The 24,007-nt window shown below is 43.9% G+C and overlaps 1 protein-coding gene and 1 long non-coding RNA gene across 9 annotated transcripts in view; one reads left to right on the top strand and one right to left on the bottom strand.

Annotated features, from left to right (window-relative positions):
• Positions 1–24,007, top strand: part of foxp2 (forkhead box P2) — a 121,816-nt gene that overhangs the window by 31,555 nt on the left and 66,254 nt on the right. For 3 of the 8 annotated variants that reach the window (XM_023952091.1, XM_023952090.1, XM_023952093.1), the window contains one exon: positions 15,199–15,385. The exons of 2 other annotated variants lie outside the window; for them this stretch is intronic. In XM_023952091.1, the coding sequence (XP_023807859.1) occupies positions 15,209–15,385 (177 nt within the window). In that variant the 5' untranslated portion in view covers positions 15,199–15,208. 8 annotated transcript variants of the gene reach the window in all.
• LOC105357034 lies at positions 21–5,915 on the bottom strand. The gene is made up of 2 exons (XR_911059.3): positions 5,634–5,915; positions 21–4,450 (listed from the first exon to the last, which is right to left on the bottom strand). It is a non-coding gene; the product is annotated as an uncharacterized LOC105357034 (long non-coding RNA).

Here is a 24,007-nt window from a genome sequence, read left to right as displayed (position 1 = left end):
GAGTCTAGAAAATTCATGCATTTTTTTTTTTTTTGTGTAAAATGAGCAAATAAAAATAGGGTTAGCAAACAGGTCCTGTGGCGTTCTTCATACCACTTAGTGCCCATGAAATAGCCCTCAGTCTCAAAAAGGTTGGTGACCTTTGGCCTAGAGAAACCATGTGACAGCATCACCCAAATGACGTGTGTGCAACTTTTTAGTAGTCTTACAAATAATGATACACTTACCCCAGACATTACAATTTTGCATGCCATTTTCATGATGTCCCTTGAGGTGGTTGTAAGAGCCTTAACTGCAAGACACACCTGTGCTCCCCTTAAGATGTGGCAGCTTCTTTCTACGACCCTTTGCAGGCCCGGGCAACCCAAACACCCGCAGCACCTGTACAGCTCACCCCCCCGATACAGGTGCATGAAAAGCTTTTCTGTGACCTTCATCAATACCTCTCTGAGGTCTATACGTCCTATGTACATCTCTGTTCCCATGACGGCACAATGAAGACGTTGACTTCTTTGGAAGTCCCAAACAACAAAGACTTCTTCCTCCATGTCACTCCTCTTTTTTGATGGGAAGGGGGTAGAGCGCGCTCCTCTGGGCTCAGTTCCACACGTTCAATTACTTCCAGATATAATTCCTATCCTCCACCCTTCACCCTTAAATTAGCGCCGAGCAAAAATTAGGTTTGAATTAGTCGTTGGAATAGCTGGACTTCTTCATGTAACGAGATTATTTTCTTTGCTCAGATGCAATATTTCAGAATTAATTTTCCCAGGTCATTTGTATTAGCTGAACAGTGTTTTAGTCGTGAATGGATGTCGTTGTGTCAACAAGCCCCAAGGACTCAGAGCAGATCCACGTTCCAGGAGTTCAGCATCTCCGCTAATCCTGGAGAGTTTCCCCGTAAACTTTCCTTGTTACAGCAGTTTGCCAATATTGTTTGCGGTTCCATCCGGCATCAAAGTATTTTTCATGTCTACCTGTAAAGGCTCTGGCAGCGATCTTGGGGTGTTGGGTGGCGGTGAAAGCACATACAGGTGTTGTGCTCTTTTGACTGCCAGTGGAGCTTGTCTCGCTGCCGTTGAAGCGCGAGGCTGCGGTTCTGGGAATGATAATCTCTTTGGCAGAGCTGGAGCAGCGAGCTCCTCAGACATGACAGATCACTGTCATAAATGGGTGTCAAATGGATCCCTAACAGGAAATCAGAAAGCATGCAGCTATTAAATCTCACATTCTTTTGAGCTGCTATTTTATCCTGATGATATCTTAGCGGCGAAGGGGCGTCGAAAGAAAATATCAACAAGGAACATGCTCCTTTCTCCGTGCAGGAATTTAATTAAAGCACAGCTGTCTTTACTATATGATGATATCTGTAAAAAAAGAAAAACAGGGGGAGTTTCTTCGCCTCCACCCTTTCATCTAAATTCAATCTTCCATATAACAGGTAAACTGCTGTGAGCAGCACTTGCTTGTTTAAATTTCTCCATCTCAACCGAGCCTTTGATTTCAGCAACTCACCTAATTCAAACAGGCTTTTGAAGAAAAGGCATCTCTTTTTTGGGAGGGGTGGAGTTCAGCTGCGAATGGTGGTGGTGGTGGTAGTTAAGAGGCGGCGAGAGGAGTGCCAATTTAACCTGGAGTGCCTGTCGCTAGTTTACCAGCGCCTTCCTTTCAAGAGGCCAAGTCAGTGGACGGCTTCTGTGATTTTCCTATCGCTTTTATTTTTCTGCCTACCTGAAAGGTACCGTATTTTGTAAGTCGCTCTGATGTTGCAAGAGCCAAAAAATGCTTGACAAAGAAGAGAGAAATTATGCAAAAAAAAAAAGAGTACAAGTCCTACTTTTGGGAGAAATTTATTTGACAAAATACAAGAACAAGGATGGACATTTCATCCTAAAAGGCACAGCAAAAGAACAAATAATTAAGATAAACATAGCAAGTCAAGAAAACTCCTCATCACTTTAAATCACCTTATCATCTGTCGTTTTGCATTAACTCCACCAAGCCCGGCGTATGACTGAGCAGCACCTCTTCTTCTGCGTTGCTTTCAGTACCACATACCAATACATCACCTACAGTGCCCTCTAATGGTTGTTGCCATTTACTGGTGGGGGGGGCAAAGGTACTGTTAAAAGCTTTGAGAGGCACTGGTGGGACCCTGCTGAGTGCAATATGTGGCTCTATGTGGCGTGTGTTGACGTTTCTGGGTCCAGCATACGCGCAGTCCGGTTTATTTTCAATAGGAACCCGTGGCCAAAGTGCTGCCCCCCCCAACTGTTGATATTGAGTCAAGTAAACACTCTCAGGGATGTCCTGTTGGGAGCTCAGCCAAAGTCCCAAATGGAAGTCACATGTGCACACTCGCACAGGAAGGGCCACTTCACACCCACAGTGACTCATTCCACTATCACTACCCAATATCTTTTGATCTTTTCTGTCTTATTTCTACTATTTTTATAAAAATAAATGATAGGGCAGCTTTCGTTTATTTATTTTCTCCTTCCAGATTTATTTATCTACCTGCTTTTGTTTTAAATTATCGTCCACTTAATAAACATTTCACTAAGGGTTGCTGAATGCACCGTGCAGGGCAAGTTGCCATGGATACCCCTGGTGCTTAAGTACAGTATATTAAAACGGTGCTGCCTTTCAACCACTTACATAACCCCTGGTTCATAATGGCTTGTGCTCTAAGACCATCTGCAGCATAACGTGTCATCAACTTCGCCCAGGATTAAATTAAAGGTTCTCCTTCATTATTCCTAATTTGGCTCCTACTTATTTATGCGCTGGACTTTGTGCGCTGGCTTGTGCAACAATGGAGTGACAACATATGCACAACAATGCTGATTTTGGTTTAGCTCCAGTGTTTCCATTCTTCTGACAACGGTAACTCTTACAGGGAAAACCATAAGTGGAGAAAAGCAGCTTTGTAAATAATAAACACTTATCCGCATCAGAGGATTCACACTGATTGCTTAAACGTTCGAAGAATAACAGTAGATCGAAGTGTCGGCTGCGACATTTCTGGTGTCACAAGGGTCTTATTTTGTAGTTTTGGGGCTTTTATTTGAGGGTTTTTGACACTTTTAATGTTTACAGAGTTGAAACACTTGGCAGAACTGGAAAAGTGTATTTTTGTGCGTGTTTTTTTTTCCATAGCTTTTCCTATTCACCAATTTTCTTTTCTGATGGCTTCTGTTGGAGGGTTATTGATGGGTGGGTCACGTGATTGTGTGACTGACATACAACAGTGACTGTGACTTTGTGTAACACTCACGCTAACCCTCTCGTTAGCGTTTGTTAAGCGCCGTAAATTGCAGCGGAGCTGTTGGGATGACGCGCGTCGCCCGCCGCCACGCCGCTCATCCCCGGTCCACCCCCTCCCCTCCGTCAGCTGCTGCTCTTGCCACTGTTGTAATCAGCTGCTGCCACCGTCACCTCTCCCCGCTGCACCCCCCCCCCCCACGGCCCTGCTGCCACCTCATCAAGACGCTGGTGGGCCTGCCTGTCTCTGTTGACCTTGGCAGCAGAGAAAGCCCTGGCAGCGCCGAAGGAGAGGTGAAGGGAGCAAACCCTCAGGGTGGAGGTGTGGGGGGAGCACAATTGTCCCAGATGTGGAATCGTTTCCCTTTTCCAGAGGCGGATGTTTCTTGTTTGTCTTTTTCAAGACTCTCTGAGTCGCTGAAGCTCCTAAAGTCTTAAAGGAGAGGGGAAAAGAAAAAAAAAACCAACAACCATAATGTTGGTGCTAAGAGCAATTAGCAGTCAGCGTCTGATGCTAGCCCCCTTTTGACTTTCCCCAGCACCGTCCCCCTCCTACATCCTATTATCTCCCCTCTTTTTTTTCTAACTAGCATCAACTCCCATTGTCTTTCTCACTTTGTCATTCTTGTTTAGTGTTTACCCCCCCACACACACAACCCACTAGCTTTAGTTGACACTAATGAAAACGCGACGTCTTTTTGCTCGTCTTAATGATGATATCACGCGGCTGAAAGAAGAAAAAAATGCCTTCGCTGGGTCGGGGGGAGATAATGTGCTATTCACAGCCTGTTAAATCACCGCCGCTGCCACCGGTTCAAGTGGTCTTTAGCCCCCCGTGTGAGGGGGAGCTCCACCATCTCCAAATAAATCAAAGTTCTCCACCGTTTTCTTACAAGTTCCTAAAGGTTTTTCAAGCTACAATGAAACACTTTCCAGGGGTTAATATTTTAATGAAAAAACACCAAAACGACTTATCTGGTTACACTGAAAATTGTGGATTAAAACAAGAAAATATTCCTCGTATGAAAATCTCCCATGTGGCTCTGCAAGCTGGTGGCAGATGGACCGGCTTTCCCCGCATCTGCCGCGCGCAGACCGGGGGCTTTGTACTCCTCTCTCATGGGGAGGACCGAGGCTTTCGTCTTGCCAGTGGATTCCTGTCTGCTGAAGCGACTAAGAAAAACATCTGTGGCATGCAAGAAAGAAAGGGGGGAGAGGAGAGAAAAGGAAAAAAAAAAAGAAATGACAAAAGGCAAACATCATTAGCCCGGACGGTTGCCTCTAGTTGTTGGGTTGTTTGTGGTAGAGGAAGCTGGTCCAGCTATCCTGCCTCTTTCTGGAACTTTACAAGTTTAGAAAATAAAAAATAAATAGCTTGGTTTTTTTTGTCACAAAATGTAAAAAAAAAGTTTTATTTCCACTTAATTTCCTAAACTTTTCCCCCAAAAAAGTTTCATTTTTACCTTTTTTTTTTTGTCTATGCTAGAGAGCATTCAGGTCTCTTAACAGCTTTGCACCGACTGTCCTCTTTTGCGTTTTCTGCATGAAAACCTGCACCCTGGCGGCATGCGGTGGTCTCCCTCCCATCTTGGATTCCTCCATAACACCCCCCCCCCCCTTTATTCCTCCTCATTTCTTTGCCAACTCTCGCCACCCTCCGCCCCCACTTCTTCTACCCCCCCTCCCTCCTCCTCCCCCTCATACCCCCCGATCAAGCCACTGGTTTTTGTGTACTATTGGTCCTCAGGCGTCAAAACAATACAGCGGGGCTGCCTGACTTGTTTTAATTAGGCAGCGCTGAAACGGCAACTGTCTCTCAGACGTGACCAGGCAGAGGTGCTCTCCCCTCTCACTACTGTAAATACCGCTGTAAATACTTCTCTGCTGATGCCTTTGACAGTAAGCGCCCGCTAGTTACTCTCTCCTCCTCACTTTTTCTTTATTTTTTTTCTCCTCCTTTTTTGGCATTTTCCAGCCTCTCCGCTTTCAACGCAGCCATGCTGTCAGGTTTCTGAGAATACTTTTTTGTATTTTTTTGCCAAATGCTCCTCACAGAGGAGAGTGGATCTTTTCTGTTTAAAAGGTAGGTCATTCTTTTGTTTGTTTGTTTTTTTTTGTTTTTTTTTTGGGACTTTTTGTGGGACTTTATTTTTGGAGACGTGTGCTGCTTGTTGTGGTCGGTGCTTCGGGAACGGCGTGGATGTGCCTAATTGTTTTTTAAGTGTCCTTTCTGTGGGAGCGCGGCGTTCGGATGTGGACTCAGCCTTCCGCTAATCCTATTCTCCACACACGCACACTTTTGACATGCACACAATCGGAGCTGAAAGGGAAAGCGCCGAACTGCACGGAATAAAGCCAGGCACACATACCTTTGTGACGGGGAAAGCTCTCTTAGCAGCGGTCCTCCAGCTCCTCGCGGCTCGCCGCGCAGAAGTGCGGCGAGCGGTCCGGCAGCGCTGTGCGTTTGCGCAGAGAGAGTGTGAGAGTTTTTAGTTTGTGGTTGTTAGTTAAGCGGATGTGCGATTACAGCAGCCGCCGCGGCGTTCCTGGTAAGCAGGCGGAGAGCCGGCGAGCTTCCTGCGACCAGCCACAGCAGTCCCCGTATGAAGATCCCCACACATACACACACACACACACGCGCGCGCGCACCATCGCTCTGTCTCACACAGGACCCACCCACACTCACAGAGGACCTGCACACACACACACACACACACACATTTCTGGACCCTACCAAAAAAGTTTTTTTTTTAAACCAAATCGAATTTGTTGTCATATTTTAGTTTAGAAAATCAAATGAAAAAGTTTTTTTTTTCTTTTTGAAAAATTGTAATAGAAAAACTTTGATGGAGAGAAAAAAAAAGGATTTCCATTTGACCCTCAAACACACACATAGTCCATTCTCTGCCCTAACTCAAGCTTCCTCTGTCCGACCCGCATGGGGGCCCCCAGCCTGTAATTACAGCAGTGACAAGTGGAAATGATAGAATAATTGTTAGAAGCAGTGGCGGGCGCTCTTTCTTTCTTTTCTTTCTATTTTTTCCCTTCTTTTTTCAATGGGGGCAAGGGTGATTTAAGTCCACAGGAACGGCACAATGGTGGCGGGAGAGAGAAACAGCTGGGGGGGCGGGGGCTGGGGTGGCGAAGTGTGTGTGTGTATAGTGGTGGTGGTTTTGGTGGTGTTGGTGGGGGGGTGGCTTGTTTATGATGCCATTCCCCATAAACAGGGCTGAAGTGATGACACAGATAGTGTTGCCTCTTCACACGGTGACACCAGTCGACTGGCTGCAACAGCCCCTCGCCGCTAGCTGAGGCAACTTCCATGGTCGAGACCCCCCCCCCCCTGGCACTCAACTTTCAGGTAAAAAAAAAAAAAAAAAGAGTCAGGCCCACTCTGTCCATCCATCCGTTCATCCATCCATCCATTCATCCTCTTGTCATTCACACTTCAGGGTTTAGTGGTTGTTTTATTGTGGAGTGGCGTCTCCGTCCGTCCTTCTCCCCGTTGGTTCGTCCCTCTGTGTAGCCGCTCAGCGTTGGTCTGCAGGCTCTCCTAATCTGCTGCTTAATTAGAGCTGATGAATGGCTGCATGTGTGCGCGCGTGTGCGTGCACGGCTTTGTGTGCGCGTGAAGCGTTCGATCAGTGACTCTCAGATGTGACGGTTTGATGCAAACCTATAATCAACGCTGGTTAAAATTAAACCTTAGCAAAAAAAAAACAATTTCTAGCAATCAAATATTCATTCAGATGTATGTGTGTGTGTGTTTTTTTCTTTTTTTTTGGGGGGGGGGTAAAGCTTTTTGCTAAAGTTTGACTTGTTTATTTTTTCTTCAGAAATCCACAAAAGAAAAAAAACTCTGGGAATAGATGTTTAGTTTGAAAAGGCAGGAGGTCACAAGGCAGATAATTGCCGAAGCACTAATTATCTTTATCAAAGGCGCGCGGGATCATTTGTTTACTTAAATATTGATGAGGGTGAGTAAGGCATGGTATTGGGCTATTGTGGGCATATTATTAACATTTCATAAAGCTTTGTGGAGGAATGCGAAAGGGACCCCTCTTCATAATTTAATACCCTAATGCATAATGAGCTATGTGATTAGCTCACACGGAGAATTGGCCAAACTCCATTTTTGAAGGCAGATAATTTACATTGTTCTCTAGAGTCTGCCTTTCTAATAGCTTCTTTAGCTCAATAAAATTAAATGCTACACATTTTATATTTCAGCTTACAAATCCCCCTGGCAGTATACAGCTTTTTATAAAAAAAAATTCTCTCTCTCTCTCTCTTATTTTATAAAATCAAAGGTTGGGGTTAACTTTCAAAATAAAACACATGTTTACCTACATGTTTTATTTAGAATGCACACTTGCCAATTAACACCGTTCATTAGCCGAGCAGCGCTATTTGTTTTGAAAGTTTAACCAATCACTTTGTTATGCTAATTGTGATATAATTTAATTTGAGTTCCCATAATGATGATGCCGGCTATTATCCACATAAATGATGCAGTTAAGCAGCATGGCCTCATTTGCATGTGCTTGAAGGGAAGAGAGGCTGAAGAAGGGAGGAAAAAAAAAGAAGGGAAGCCAGCTCTCCGGATCACTCTGCGTTCATTTTCCACCTCTGTTCACTCCTGCCCTTTGGGTCTTCCTGTTCTGTCACCGACTGTCGATGATCAGCACTTTTAGATGCTTTTTTTTTTTTTTTTTTTGTCGGCTCACGCATTCCAAGAATTGCAATTTAGTGGAATTTTAAAAAACTGAAAATATTAGGCTATTAAGAAAATGCAAATGGCGATACATCAGACATCACACGGCCCGTTGTTAGCGGCCCTGTTTGAGACATCTGGAGGTGTGTATTTCTAGTTTTTTTTTTCCTGTTACTTTGCCCTGATTGATCATTTTTTTATTAATATGGTCTAATGGAAATACAGAAATGTACATTTTTATTAATTGCTTTTTTGTTTATTTAGAGCATCCTCTAGAATGTTTTATAACTTTATGTAAAAGTGTGACAAAGCCGAGGTTAAAGACGGCTCATTATCCGCTGCGTCGTAGGTGCGGCTTTTTGTAATTTCTCCTCCGGAAAGATGATTTCTTCTTCTTCTCCTGAGCACCCCCCCCCCCTCCTCTTCATCGTCTTGCTTTTATGCTTCTAATTGGTTACATAAATCTTGTCTGGTATGAATGAGGAATGTTGCGGTGTTGTCAACCGCAATCTTCACCCTTATTTACCAATTCATTAAGATCTATCGATGCAGGACTGCTGAGAGGGAATGACAACATCAATCAGAGCTACAGACATAATGGCCCTAATCAACCAGAAATAACTGGAAACGTCACAATGAGATATGTGTGCCGAGCCGCGGCGGCCGCCTCAACCCCCCCCCTTCACTACACGCTCCGTCCGCTGGATCTGCCCCCGCCGTGCAAAGCTCCGGAGAATCGGCCGGTACATCCAACTGCTCTTGGCTCAGTTTGGTTCTCCTCCTCCCCCGACGAGCGACTCTGTTCTAACGCCCGCTTTGTCATCCGGATTTCTGGTCCGAGTGGTCCCCATCCCAGCCTGGGCTGGAACCCCCCCACCCCCAACCCCTTCTATAAGTACAGTAACGTAGGGAGCACCCCGCTCCACGGCGCACCTCCTCTAAAGTCCTGATAAAGATGATTGGATGAGACAATGAGGCCTCCCCTCTTTATAGGTCAATTAGCTCTGATTAGGTGGGCTGAGTTAATTAACGGAATTGGCAAATATGCAAATGAGAGCCGACTGACGGGATTTCGTCACTGTCTCGCTCACCCACAGCGGCGGGGCTGTCTGCCTCAGCAGAACAAGGTTGTCTGTGGGGTAACATGGAAATGATATGGGTCGAGCCAGAACGCAGGAGAGAACTCTCTCCTCCTCCTCATCCTCCTCCTCCTCCTCGTCTGTCTGTGAGGGTTTCACCACATAAAAAAAAACTCCACAAATGCCTAATTATAAACCAAAACTCACACATTTTCCATTCAATTCTACAATATTTGAATCTTTAATTCCTTTTTTGTGAATTCTACACACTGCAAAAAAGAGGGTAGCCTCAAAATAGAACACTAAAAAGTAGTAAAAGTATTTGTCCAAGCATCTAGTCATTTTAACCTAAGAAATCTTAAGAAAGATTGAAATACTGAAATAGAAACAATGAGTTCCACACTTTTTTTCCAAATGGAAAAAAAGCCAAAAAGGTAACTTTGAGTTAAAAATTACTTCAGTTTGAATGCTGTACAGCCCAATGATGAGTTGTTTTGCAAATTCTAGGCAAAATGGTTTGCATTTCTAGTATTTTTGTACTGTACTTCCTTGTGATTACAGTGACAAAAAACTACTGTAGTAAGTGGAAATGACTCATTTTAGAACAAAACGGGAACAAAATTCAAAAACGATCCGAGTTAAGTTGGTCCATCTTAATAAATCCTCATAAAATCTAAAACTAGCCCTAATTTTAAGAGCAGAAATCTACATCTTTGTTTCCAAAATGTTTTCCAATGTGAGTTTTCAACTTTAACTGAACTTTAAAATAACATCCTCAAGATTGCATCCAAGAAAAATTCAAATAAATTACATTTTCCTGTTGTGAAGAGTTTGGAGAAAAAGGATCTCGACTCCTTTTCATAATAGTTTTCTTATCCTAGATCTTACTTATTAAAAAAAAATCTCAACTGTGCTCATTTTTAGAAAAGCTTGGAAAGGTGTAGCACAAGAATTAAGTTAAAACAACGTAAAAGCAGCTAAAATACACTGTAAAACAGGCCTTGTAGAAATAAATAAATAATCTTACCCCATCTGCAAATTTTCTAAAAAAAAACGCAGAAAAATCTACTTTCTTGATTGAAAATAAGACAATTTTTCTAGAAACAAGTGTCTTTTATTTTCTTTAGATTCCATTTTTGCATTGTATCTTGTATGAAAAAACAAGGGTTTAAATCTTTGCAAGAAGAAAATAGTTTTTCTGCGCAGACGTTAAATTTCACAGCTAAGATTCTGGATTCAGACCGTCGAACACACTTCACACATTTTCCCTTTTCTGCTCCCCTCCAACACACGCCGGCGCCTTCGCCATGGCAAATAGTCCGCCTTTTTATCTTTTCTCTGTCTCATCTCCTTATTGTAAATAGAAGAGAATTAAGTTCTGAACATTTGTGAATGAATGCCTCCTATCACAGAACTACAGTTTATTGTCACCTCAAATAAAGAATTGAAATATGACTGAGGGTTTTCTCAGTGTGGGGGGCTCATTGGACAGGAGATAACCACATTTGATTCTGTTGCATTGAATAATGTTAATCCGACAAAAAAAAAGTCTATTATTCATATTCATCTCTTTTCATTTGGCCCCACTTCTGATTTTGTAAATATGATTTTTTCAGCTCCTTTTTTTTTTTCCTCCTCAAAGCAATCTTTATTCACCAGTGAAGCACTTTTGAAATTCCTCTGTCTGTGAGCAGAAACTATTACCACACACAGGTTTATAAGAAGTAATCATTAATGCTCTTTTATGGCGCTCTTTTTAGTGCCAGAAAGGAAGCTTTTAACTCCGAGGCTCGGCAGCGTTGCTCGCCTTTTTGCTTAATCCGAGAGGTTTTTTTTTCACCCAACGTAGTCGTCCGAGTGGTCTTATTATTTTTCATTTTTCATATTTCCGGCCCAAAAATTCCTTAAGGTGTCCCAGCGATTGTCAGGAAATAATTCCACACAAGCAATCACAGCAGTTTAGCAACAATTTCAACAAGTCCCAAAACTTTATCTTTCCAGGACTTTGATTTCAACATTTTTATTTTTTTTGACTTTGAGGCATCATTTTTTTACCCCCTTCGGTGGCATTTTGATTTATTAAGCAATCTGAATTATTGAACACGTGCGCTGCCGCTCCCGCACACTTACTTCTTTATTTTGCATGCGCTGGAACTTATGGCAATGATGAATTAATTTCACTCAAGCACAGAATCTGTGATTATTTCAAATGGTAACCATATCTCAACCTGATCAGAGAGCAGTGAGGGGTCGGCCGACTGTGAAATGTAATTCCTATTATTTTCCTTTTTTTTTTTTTTCTTAAAATATTTTTTTTATCTCACAAACCAAAAGAACTCCGACCACATTTACCCGATTCCCCCCCTCCCCTCTTTTGTGCCGTGCTAATGAAAATATTTAGTGAAAGTCATGCATTGACGAGGAGGAAATGGATCGGCGGTTTCTTGTAGACAAAGTGTCTGAAGGTGGATCACTGGGAGATGGAATCAGCTGCGACGAATTCCTCCGTGCTCCTGCATCAGGGCCGGAGCAACGGCAAACGGTGCGTCCCCCCCCCCTCCCCCCCCCTCCTCTGGATGGATGGATGGCCAGTGTCATAGTGTGTGTTTACTGCACATGATAGAGCGGGAGACAGGCCAGGTAATGAGGCTACATTAAGGGCTTTTAGAGCTCGCAAACAAAGATGGAGGGCTGCTTCTCCCAAGCCCCCCCCCCCTACTTTTTTTTAATGACAGGTGAGTGTATATATATGTGCGCACGGAGAAAGCAAGCGTGCACGCCTGTGAGGCGATGAAAGCCTCTTTCTTCCACGTTTGTTGTGTCACTTCAGAGAAGAAAGAGGAGAAATTCACCTGATGTTTGGGCCAAACGCCTTCATGGGGCAGACGGATCCGGGAGGTCCGAGGGTAAATATTTGGAATGGCGAGCAACTATGATCGCGCAAAGAAAGAGACGAAAGGTTTTTTTCATCGGATCGCAGATTGAGGGCTTTAAAGGAAGTCATCAGTGATGATCTCCGTCGATCTTCACAACTATCATCCTCCCTGCCTAAGCTACACATCTGCTGAATTACCAGCAGGTAATGACAGCCTTCCTCCCTGCTTCCGATCACAATAATAAGTGGTGTAGGTTCTCCCTCATTGGAAGATTAGGGTTGGAGGAAACGCCACCAAATAGCGGAGTGAAGATACTGGCAATTGCTGAACACAAACACACACACACACACACACACACACAAGCGAGGCCAGGGCCGGCAGCTTCACTCAGGCGGCGTCAAATGAGAAGCGCCCCGGCAGATATTGTAGCTGTAGGTGGCGTTGCTCTTTCCAGCCCAGTTGGTTGAAGGGAGCCCGAGCGGCGATCAGCCGGCCCCTTCGGGGACAGGAGGGGGCAGGACTTGTGCAGACACAAATGGAGATCTATCGCCGGGATGCAGTCACACCCTCAGGTGCGGAGCGTTGTCACTCCCCCGTCTCTTCCTCTCCAGCATTGTGTGACAGTTCCATCACAACCGGCGTCTTGAGCTGCAGCCCGGTCGGCCCCTCACCACCGCAGCCCGACGGTGGTTCTAATTGACATTCTAATTGGCAGATTTGAATGCCGCCTTTAGACGGCTAATTAATTTATCTCACCGCTGTCATTAAGGTTAAAACACCATCTGATCTCCTGGAATACACTTTGCATATATCTGCATTATCATCGCGTCGCAGACAGACGCGCCAACACAGATTGCAGTTTTCAACGATTAGATCATTTTATTGTAATTATTTTTTTCCACATTTATCTACGCTAAAGAAGGGTTTTATATGAGAAAAACTAGTGATGTGCAATATTAGTCATCAAGCATTGGGTTATGACTTAGGACGCATCATTTCACCGCAAAACATCAACATAATTTAAACTGCACGTTATCGCAGTAGGGGACAGGTAAGAAGTTGTGTGTCGGCGAAACGGACCAAAGAACAATTATTGACCTTTCTGCTGGTACTGGCCAAAAACTACAACAATGCATGTTGTTTCCTCTGTCTCTGTATGTGTGTAAACACTTAAGGTTGGCCGTTTACGTGATATTGCGATGTCGATACATTTTCCATTTATTGTTCAGGCTTAGTTTAAATAGCATTTTTCTTTAAATCTGTACCCCCCCCCCCCCCCCCCCCCCCTTTACCTTCCAAGTTCTCCCAACATCCATTGAAGGAAAGTCTGGGAAAGATCTCCATTAGAATGTTCATAAAATGGTAGTAAAGGCAATCAGACAGTCTTTCTCTGAATATTTTAAACATTGGGCATGTAAAATTTATGCCTAATTTGAATACTTATTAGCCGGCTGATCTCAGCTCCAGCCTTGAGTTTCTTATGCAGAGATTCATCACCGGATTGGATGTCACATTGTGCCAACCCCCCCCCCCCCCCCCCCCTTTTTTTTTCCACCAACTTCCTCCCTCCCACTCCGTCTTACTCTCTTATTCTTTCCCACTGTCTTCCTCCATCATCCCCCCCACCCCGTCTTTCCTTTCTCTGGTCTTTTTTTTTTCTTTCTTTCTTTCTCCCTCCGTCTTTTCTTTCGCTCTCCGTCAGCGGCGAGCTGTTAAAACACAGGCCTGTTTGTTCACAAGCACGCCTCGTCCTGGCCTCTTCCCTTATTTACCGGCGTCCCGGGCAGCTGTCGCCCTGCTCTGTGTAATAGCTCTGCCCTGTTTGTTCTCTCCCCACCACCACCACCCCACCCCTTCGCCCAGATCCTGTTTATCCTGGCTGTGGACATCCTTTTAACAGGCCCGTCCCGCGTCTGCCACTCGTCAAACACGGAAGCACACAAACACGGGACGGCCCCGCACTTCTAATAAAGTGCTGTTTGCAGGGCCAAAGGATTCGCATCGGCTCCCACCAACACACATGCGTTGCTCCTCCCAGTGAATACGATTTCCAACTATTTTTAATGATTATACAGAATATAAACTGTTGCAGAGAATTTTTAAAAAATATTTAGGATGTTTTCCCAAAAACAGACGCCACCGAATCCATCATGGTGGATTTGGAAGTCTTTTATTTGTTGGGAGAAATGCTCCTCTCTGCCCTCAGTGAAGGTGCAGAGGGCATTAATGTAGGGGATAAAGATAAAACATTTATTACTGGAAAGAGAGGTGCTTATATGCATAATTTATGCCGTTTTAGCACAATCATTAGTGGGATTCAGAGCAGTGTTTTTCCCCCTTTTTTTCATCAGTCTCTGAGCAGTTCCTCCTATAAAGAGATGACAGATTTAACTCGGCCTCTTAAATTTATTTACAGTTGTTCATTTTTCCTTATTTTTTTTTTTTGCTCTTGTTGTTTTGTCTAATAAATCCACCGCCCAGGGAAGTTAGATTGCAGCTTTAATTTCACAGAGGGGAGATAGTTTTTCAAAAAAAAAAAAAAAAGTGTCACAAACGGTTTGATTAAAGAACAGGGCAGAAAATAAAATAAAAAAAGAAGATAATATGCAAGCCTGTGAGGCAGATTTTTATGTTTCTATAGCAAGAATGACAAACCCATTACAGCGCTCATCACCGGCCCATGTGATCCGACGACCCCCCCCCCCCCCCTTCTCTACTCACTGCCACCCTATTTTAATTTTGCATGATTAGCTTTGCACCATTAGCAAGCCTCTTTTTTTTTAGCTGAAATGTGAAAGCTTCAATATTTTAGGCGTGCTTTTGCTTCTGTTTTTGCAGTCATATTATAAAATGTCCATATTTTCCGCTTTTATTTTTTGTTTTTTTTATTGCCCATAAAACATAAAAAAGAGGGATATTTATTTATTTGTTAATTAATGAATCCTTTTTTTTTTTTGCTCTAAACGTTTTTCCATAATTCCGTATTTTGCAGAAAGGACATGCATCTCTTTGTATTGCTTCATTTACACAATGAATGCATAATTGTCCCCCCCTCCTCCTCCCACACACCTCCACCCTTTTCCCCTCCCCCCCCCTCCCTCCCTCTTCTTTAAATGCTTTAATTTGCAGAAGGGACCAAGGGCTTGATAATGGAAGCGTGCAAAAAAGTAAAGAAAAAAAAAATAGGAGGGGAAGGAAAAAAAACGAAGGGGGGGGGGGGGTGTAACAAGAAGAGCCCTAACCGGTGCCTCTTAATCACTTCTAGGTTTTAAATCATGATGATGCAGGAGTCGGCCACAGAGACAATAAGCAACAGTTCAATGAGTCAAAATGGAATGAGTGCCCTAAGCAGCAGCCAATTAGAGGCTGGCAGTAGAGATGGGAGATCAAGCGCTGGTGACACAAGCAGCGAAGTAAGCACAGTCGAGCTGCTGCATCTGCAACAACAGCAGGTAAGTTGTGTTCCTCCCGCCCGCCCCCCCCGCCCGCCTCGTCTCTGTCTCCCTGTCTCTCTGTGTGTGGATCGCCCCTCTCTCTGCTGTGCTGTGCTCTGCTCAGGCAGCGCGGGGCTGTTCCACCGCGGCAGGAGGCGCCACGACGACTTTTATTTGTGTTTGTATGTGTTTGGGAAAACAAGGTGCTGCTGTGTGTTGTTGGCGAACTCTCACCTCAGTTTTGTTGAGCTGTCGGCATATTTTGTTGGCTGGTGCAATGAGAGGCTTTGAGTTGTACTGCAGTTGTGTTTCAGTTTGTGGAAGTGCTTCATCTATGTGAGGCTGTGTGTGTGCGTGTGTGTGTGTGTCAGAGCGGTGTACAGTCCAGTCTGGACAGTGTGTAAGTGTCATGGCAGGGCTACATCCACCAGAGGGCCTCCTAACTCGAGAGGTTTGCCTCCATATGCAGACAGGAGACAGAAACCTCAAAAATCATTCATCCTTCATTCACATTTTTCAGATTTTTGTTCTTGTTGTTGTTCAAACTGGTGCTTCATTGTGTTTGTCAAGCTTGGGCTGAATGACCTTGGAGGGGGGTTTGCAGGAGTGGACAAAGTCAGTCCCCAGCAGAGTGAAGGAGTCAAGTGTCTGTTGTGTCTTTTCATGGTGAATGATGGCTTTGACACTTCGCCCAAAAGGAGCAGTGGGAGGTGAGGTCAGAGGGCCGTGCTGCAGGAAGGGGTGGGGGGGACAGCGCTGCAAGTTTGTAACGATGCGTGCCGGCCTATTTTTTTTTCAACCCCTGGTTCAACACTTGCGTCACGTGCACCCATAACCTGTACTGGTACTGCAGATTTTTGGGTTGTCCTGGTCTAAGGATGGTCGTAGACAGAGGAGCACAGGTGTGTTTTGTAGTTCCTTTGAGGCTCAAGGGACGTCAGGACGTCTGGTGTGCGATAAGTGTTTTTATTTGTAAGGACAATATAAGTTGCATGCGCTTCTGAAGTACAAGAGATGCTGTTGTACAACGCCCTTAAACCACACTGTAGTCGTTGGAAAGATGCGAGTACTGACCCCTTACTGACTGCACGCAAATGCTACAGGCATGGGGGGTACACGTGATTCGCAAGTGCCGCTAGGATGCCCACACAAACAACGCTCTGATTGTCTAGTTTCCTCATCTCTAACAGCCAGGAGGCCGTGCTTGAACAGCACTATTGGACCAGTGTTGGGGGGGATGAAAAGAGGCTACATCTGTGTGGCGCGCCTGCGTTTCACCTACTTCATGCGTTGTGTAAGGGTTCACTACAACCTGTGGACAACAGTGATATATTGTGCGGAGCATGTGTACAAGTTTGCCCATTTTATGCCCGCTATCCACCTGTAAGGCTTTACATTTTTGTTAGCGGCCAAGTTGCTCGGCGCAGAAGACGCAAATTACCAGTGGGTTGTACGGAGGTGTGTAAAACGAAGCGTACCCTGGAGCGGTTCCTGCCACCTTCTAGAAACAAAAAAAACAACCTTCATCCGCTTCTTAAAGGAACCTCTGTGTTCCTGCCCCTGGCTGGTGCAGCGCCATCTTCGCTCTGTGGCCTCACCCAAGAGTTCACTCCACCAACTACCCCCTGTATACCTGAAAAGTGAAGAACGGGTGGATTATTACCTCAACTTTTTTCCCCCTGTAATTTAATAAAATGTAAAAGCAAATTGATCCTAAGAGATAAGCTCTCCAATGTGTTCTTAAAATGAGTGGAAAGCATCTGGAATTATTCAGCAAGTAAATGAAGTCGAGAAGCAGCACTGTTGAACTAAAACAGGCCACGCAGGCAAGAAAAAGGAAAATAAGCATAAAGTGTCTAGTTAAGAGTCTGAGATGGACGTATGGCTGATAGCTGCGGTGTTGGGTGGGTGGGTTTTGGGGGGGAAGTCTGTGACAGCATGAGCTTTGGAAGGAGGCCAGAGCCAACCTTCTCCCAACCTTAAGACAGACACATTGAAATGAGCGGCTCTCCTAACAGGTCTCTGGAGGCTTTTTAAACAGAGGCCCTCTGCTGCTAACTTCACACACTTCCAGTGCTGCGTTCAGCACACATCTCCTCTGAAAAAAAAAGATCAGCACACAGAAGATGGAGGAATTTCATGTTTATCAAGACTTAAACGAGGGTTTTACTCTGCACGTGTTATTCTGGAGGAGGTGGCTGCCAGGACTCTTGAATGACGGCTTGACGGCGTGTAAACCAAGTCTGCATTCTCGTTGTCATCTGTGTGAAGCCAAAAAAAAAAATCCCACTTTTGCTCCAAGTCTATTTTCCAAGTAAGGCTGTTGGGTTTAATTTTCTAACCATATTTGGAATGACATTGAGTGATCCAGTGGGTATAAAATCTCCAGTCTCATCATGCTGCTTGGGGGATGATTAATAATAAGCACTGATGAATTCTCCACCGTCCCCATGGGTTCCACCATCGCCTAGCAGCTACAAAATACCACCTACAGTTATAATTAGAAAAGCAACATCTTAAGGTCCCGTCACCTTAGATTCGGCCAGAGGCTCAAGGAGCACACATTCAAAAGTGAAGTTCCTTTTTTAATGTATGCTGTATTTTTCAGTTAAGTTGCTCAAAGAAAAAATGCATAGTTAAGAAGAAAAATGTATGTATAAGTCGTACTTTTATAAGAAACCTACTTAACAAAATACAGAAGCAAGAAGGGACATTTCATCTTTAAATCCTAATAACTACTGTAACTGTAGTCAGTCTAATGTAATAATAAAGTCTATTTGCACAACATATGAAAAATTATTCAGGTAACCATAGCATAAAGAACATGTTAACAAGTCAACTAAACCCTTACATCACTTCAAATCACTAAATCATTGAATTTTTCATTGTCTGTGTCGCTTTTGAACAACTCCGCCAATCTGGCGTAAGACCGACCGGTGCTTCTTCTTTTGTGTTACTGTCAGTAGCAAATACTGATACACGCACCTGCAGTGCCTCCTAGTGGTTTTTGCTGTTTATTAAAAAAAAAAAAAAGTCTCATATACAGTACAGACCAAAATCTTTGGTACATTTTTCCATTCATTTGAAAGAAAGAAGTGTCCAAACTTTTGGTCTGTACTGTAAGTCGCACCTGAGTATAAGTCGCACCCCCGGCCAAACAATGCAAAAAACAAAACAAAAACCCGACTTATACTCTGAAAAATACAGTAGTCAGGCATTGTCAATGTAATGACATTAAAATTGGACAAAAAATGTTATTTTAGACCCTTTATCTACAAATCTGAATAAAAAACATAGTCTAAATTACATTTCCAACCCATAATTTTTGTCTAGATGTCATCACCAATTTCCCAAAGTTGCCAAAATACAGATTAATTTGAGTTAAGATCACAGATTACATGCCCACTGTATCTGATTGCAATTTACCCGCCGCAGATAAGTATCAGAAGGAATTTTGTCTGTTGCATAAGTGGTTATCACTGCTCCAAATTGGCACCATAAGGTCTCTTGCTGGGGAAAAAAATGTATTAAAAAAAAAACTGGGCTGAACTCTTAAAAGCAATCAATTTTTCCATTTACCTTATTGGGCACTGTATGAGTGTATGTACAGGGGAGAAAAATGCATTGATCTTTGGATCTATACCATAATGTCCCATAATGAGCCTCCTTGTTGATTACAGTGGTCTGTGGACTTAATCCTGCCAGGGTTATCAGCACGATTGATGAGCCAATTCCCAGGACTTCTACCCCGTCTAAATAGGCTCAGCACCCATAGGAAGTACATTGATATTCAGAGGACGATGGGAGCCCCGGATAATCCTTTATGGTCAGCTTAGTTGTTTTAACCAAAGACCCCTGGATGGCTGTAAGGATAACCTCCTGCCATTACATCGTGATGCTAATCTCAAGGACTCACCTATTAAATTCAAGGATCATTAAAATATGTTGACTTCCCTAACCTGTTTATTTATTACAATGATTGTCTTTGGGCCAATGCTGACACTGGTGTCAGAGGGCAAAAAGGAGGTAAATGAGTAAGTTATGCATTTTCCTTAGGCACTTGATGCAGCCAAAATGCAAACTAACCCACCGTATTTAAATGACGGTGGCTTTTTTTTGACAGAAATTACAATGAGTGCGTCAAGGTGCCATCTTACTCCGAGACTACCCCTGTCTCTACACCAGAGGTAGGCAGTGGTCCAACTTGAGAGTGACAGCAATTAACCTGCCTTCCTTGCTGTTTAGCTTCGGGAAATCCAAGGGATGAGGAATCTGACAGCGAGTGATGAGGAGTATTTAGGGTTTAGGGGCAAATGAAAATTCTACCCAAAAAAAGGGAAAAAGCCATTAAGGAGAAAGTTCCCACCTCAGACGGAGGATCGAGAGTTTGTGTTTGTGTACGGCTCTTTCTGTGACAGCGAGTCCTTCGAGCTCTTAGATCAGCAGATGTTTGTTTAGTACACACTAAGTAAGGACAGTTTCCTCCTATTAATCGCTTTCCACAAACAAGCCTGGAGCAGCTTTGTGCGTCTGCCCTTCACCTGCCCGTATGTCTGTCTGTCTGTCCCTTTCTACATTATTTGAGAAGCCCCGTGCGCACACACAACGAAGATGCAAATCTGGGTTTTGCCCTTGAGCATAATTTAAAGGCCTAATCACCCAGACTGTCCCTTTGGATGGAGCATGCGTGGAGGGTGGGAGGATGGTGTCTCTCATTTGCACCTTTACACAAAGAAGCTCATTAGGTTTATCTTTCAGGCCTGAGATTGCCCCACTCGACTGTGTAAATAAGACACCGGGCCCGGCCTGAGGCATCAATCACCTCTCAGGACAGGAGAAAGACCTGCGCTGAAATATGAACGATTTCATAAAGGAGCCTTTTGTTGAGTGTCATGGTCTGTGCCAAGATAAGGGTACCTCTGTGAAGGTAGAGGGGAAGCATTAGAAGAGCGTGGCGCACTGTATGTCTTTGTGAAATTATTTCCCTTTCCTGGTGAAAAGACAGCTCCTCTCCGGCACTCCCTGTGTCTGACTTATTTACAATGAAAGCCATCCTTCTTTTTATTTCAAACCTGGCTATCAGCAGACAGTCCCCACAGAATAGTACATACAGGCCTGTGACATATAGGCCTGTAGTTCCCCCCTCCGAGATGACACTAAAGATATAAGATGTGAATGACAGCGTGGAGACTGTTTGCTCATCCTTCCCCAGACAAAACACAGTATTATTCTATTATCTATCGAGACACCTCCTCTTCCTCGTCTCCTCTGTCTCCCTTCCTTTATATTTCTCAGCCCCTCCAAACCTGGGCTGTCCATCTGTGTTTAAGACACATTACATGTGGCCTTCTGGAATTTACAGTGGCGCTCTCCCAGTAACTCCATTTCGCACAGGCGTCCCTTGAGAGCGTGGCGAAATGTCAAGCTGCAAGGCTCGAAAAAAAATGAGGAGAGAGGGGAGCGATGGATGAGAGATGGAGTGGAAATAAACACTTATGGGCCTTTTTTTTGCTTCTCCTCAAGCATCTGGAAGGAGAGGGTTTTTTTTTTTTTCATTTCAAAGGGAGAACGGGAAATGAGACAAGCGAATATCATAGCAGATACGACAAAGTCAACCACGTGATAAATACAGAAAGAGAAACTCTGTTAAATGGAATCAAAGAGTCCGTTTACATCCCAAAAACTGGATAACTGGAAATGTGCTCATTCAAAGGTCATGGGCTACAAGGGACTCTATTTAGTTTGGAGACCTAAATAGCCACAGAACGACACCAATGGCAACATTTCTGTTACTTTTTCAAAACCTTCGTAATACATTCTGGCACTGACGGTCATGTGACCCGCGTCCCTTGTGTTCCAACAAACGTAAAGCTATAAAACGTATATCAGATTATTGTGGAAATGAACTAATAATCCGATGAATTATCCAGTGGAACCTATCCTATGAATGCCATACTGCAGTTTCAAGCTAATCTCTTAACATCACATTGGATACGGAATGCTACTCTTAGGTCTCCTGTGACTTGCAAAATTATAAAATACAAATCGGACGAGGGTAAAAAATATCCCTGAAAGTATTGGATTTCTGGGTAAAAATCTTCATGTGATCATCGGATAAATCATCTCATAAAACACATCCTGTCTATGGCGTACCTGTAAAATCCGAGATCTTGAGAAATCTGGATGTTTGTGATGCATAAACAGGTTTGACTTTTTTGTCATTTTTTTTTTTATCTCTTTTTTTTTTTACTTTGGTATGCCAATGATAAATAGTCTGGTCAAGGTTGACCCTCCTCTGCGTACATAAGAGGGAGCCATTGAGCGCGCCCCCCCCCCCCCCCCCCCTGGGGCCACGAGTCCTGCAGTCAAGTTAACATCTTGCGCTTTGGACACTCAACCCTACTATCAGGCCTCATTCCATCTTTTGTGTTCGGACAGGCGTAAAACTACAAAATGTGTATTGTACGGTGGTGGAAGAACCTCAGCATTATTAGCTTTCTGGGTACAAATTTACATGCGATAATCTGATAAATTATCCAATAAAACGCATCCTTTCTACGCCATACTGTAAAAATCTGACAACTTGAGAAATCCAATAACTATTCGTGTTTGTGGTGCATAACCAGGCTACGTTTGACTTTATTTGTAACTCTTTTATCCCCCCCCCAAGCCCCTTTTTTCTTTTCTTTTCACTTTAGTATCCCAGTGATAAACGATCTGGTCAGGGTTAACCACCTCTGTGTAAATAAGAGGCAGTCATCGAGCTGCACACGCTGCGGCCAGGAGTCCTGCAGTCTCAAGCTAACCTCTTGCAGGCCAGGATCAATGGCCACTTCACAACTCATTTCCTTTTACGCCTCCCTAACTGCCCTGGTTCAGCTCTGGAAAATAAATGGCACTCGATCTATAAGTCCAACCACACACACACACATGCACACTTCCACACAGTGCATTCTCTGAGAGGGCTGAGCAATTGCCTCAGCTCAATACCCACCGCAATAATTTATTTGCAAACTGGCTTAGCGGTGAATCATCTTTTTGGTGGCTTCACAATCGAAAACAGGCATTCTGTCATTGTTTGTTGCCACTCCCCTGTCATCGGCTTAAACAGTCATTAATATGGCGGGGTGGAGGGTTACTGTCACACACGAGCTGGGTGCACACATGTAAAAAGCCTGCGCTTTTTCTCTAATGTGGAGCTAACAGGAGGATGAGGAACGCTCAGGGATGATGCCTTCTAGGTAAGGCGGTGCTGCCGACTTACTCTTAAAAATGCCCACCCACTCCCCCTCTAACCCCACACCAAAAGAAGGCAAGTGGCTTATAGTCACTTGATAGGCCACGACACCGCTATCCATTTAACAGAGCTTAAAAATCCTACATATGCATATGCCGGGAATCTTAAGCTGACAACCAAAAGACAGGATTTGCTAGAAGGCAGCTTTGGAGTGTTGTGAATTTAACAAGCATGTCTAGTATTACAGTCCCTCCCTGCTTTAGTCATGAATAGTAACAAATCAGAGTCTGAAACGCATGCCCCCCCCTTTGGTTTGTTGTGTACACCCTCTTCTGCAGCTAATATTAAAATGACCTCAAGAGAAAGCCTCATTTGTAATGTCACTGCAAGGTTTTTTCTATCGCTAATTTCCTTACACTCTTTGCTTGTAAACTCCAGGTATCTATTTTTTCCTTTTTTTTTTTTACCTTCTGTACTTGTTAAAAGTCTGTGCTGCTCTGATTATCTTCATCCCTGACCCATTTTTGAATTTATAAATGGCTCCCAGCTTTTCCCAAGTTGTTTGTGGCAGCAACATTACCAGCCTGCGAGGAGAGACGCTCTTTTACGCTTTGCCTCCAAACACTGAATACATATGTAGGAGAGCCAGCCGGGCTCTCAGCGCGCTCGTCCTCACAGCTTTTCATACAAATGCAGTAAATAAGCCCGGGCTTGGGGTTGGGGAGGTAGAATTGGACGCTTCAAACAGACAAACGGACTGACATGTCACTTAGTGCAAGCTTTGGCTCTCCTGACTGCAGGCTTTGGGGCTGAAGCTGCAGGATTTTAGGGGTTTCAGACGAGAGTTTACAGATGCTCTGCCATCTTTATAAAAGGTTCTGACAGGTTTTTCCTCTTTGTCTGTGGAAGTAAAAACAATTGAAGCCGCAAGCAGTGTTGTAGGTGCTACTTGCCCTCGCCGCCCACTTTTGACCCACCCTCACTGGCTTTCCCGCTCTGCCCCCGTCACCCGGGTCAGAGCTGCATGTGACAAATTCGGTTAAAAATAAAAATACAAATAAATCACTTTTTTCCCAAAAAGCGGCTTTTCTTATAAATCTATCTCCATAGCAACAGTAACACAAGTAAACATTTGCATTTCCTCAGCAACTGAGGTTTGTTTGTTTACCACGCTCACATTCCTAATATGTTCATACTGTATGTCATATTATTTTGTTTGGCTTGAGTTTGGGATTCATGCTTTAAAGTTTCACATTATTCCATTAAAAAAATGTCAGAGCAACAGGGGAACGCCACTTTTGCGACCTCGCCACACTAACGCCCTTTAACCCTTTTGCTATCTTAGATGACCCCACCCTTACATTGATGTGTTATTCTTACCATGATAAAGGTGAAAAGATTTC

The sequence above is a fragment of the Oryzias latipes genome, chromosome 23 (genome assembly GCF_002234675.1).
Source record: "Oryzias latipes chromosome 23, ASM223467v1".
NCBI classification, from domain to species: domain Eukaryota; kingdom Metazoa; phylum Chordata; class Actinopteri; order Beloniformes; family Adrianichthyidae; genus Oryzias; species Oryzias latipes.
This window is presented reverse-complemented; position numbering and strand designations above follow the sequence as displayed.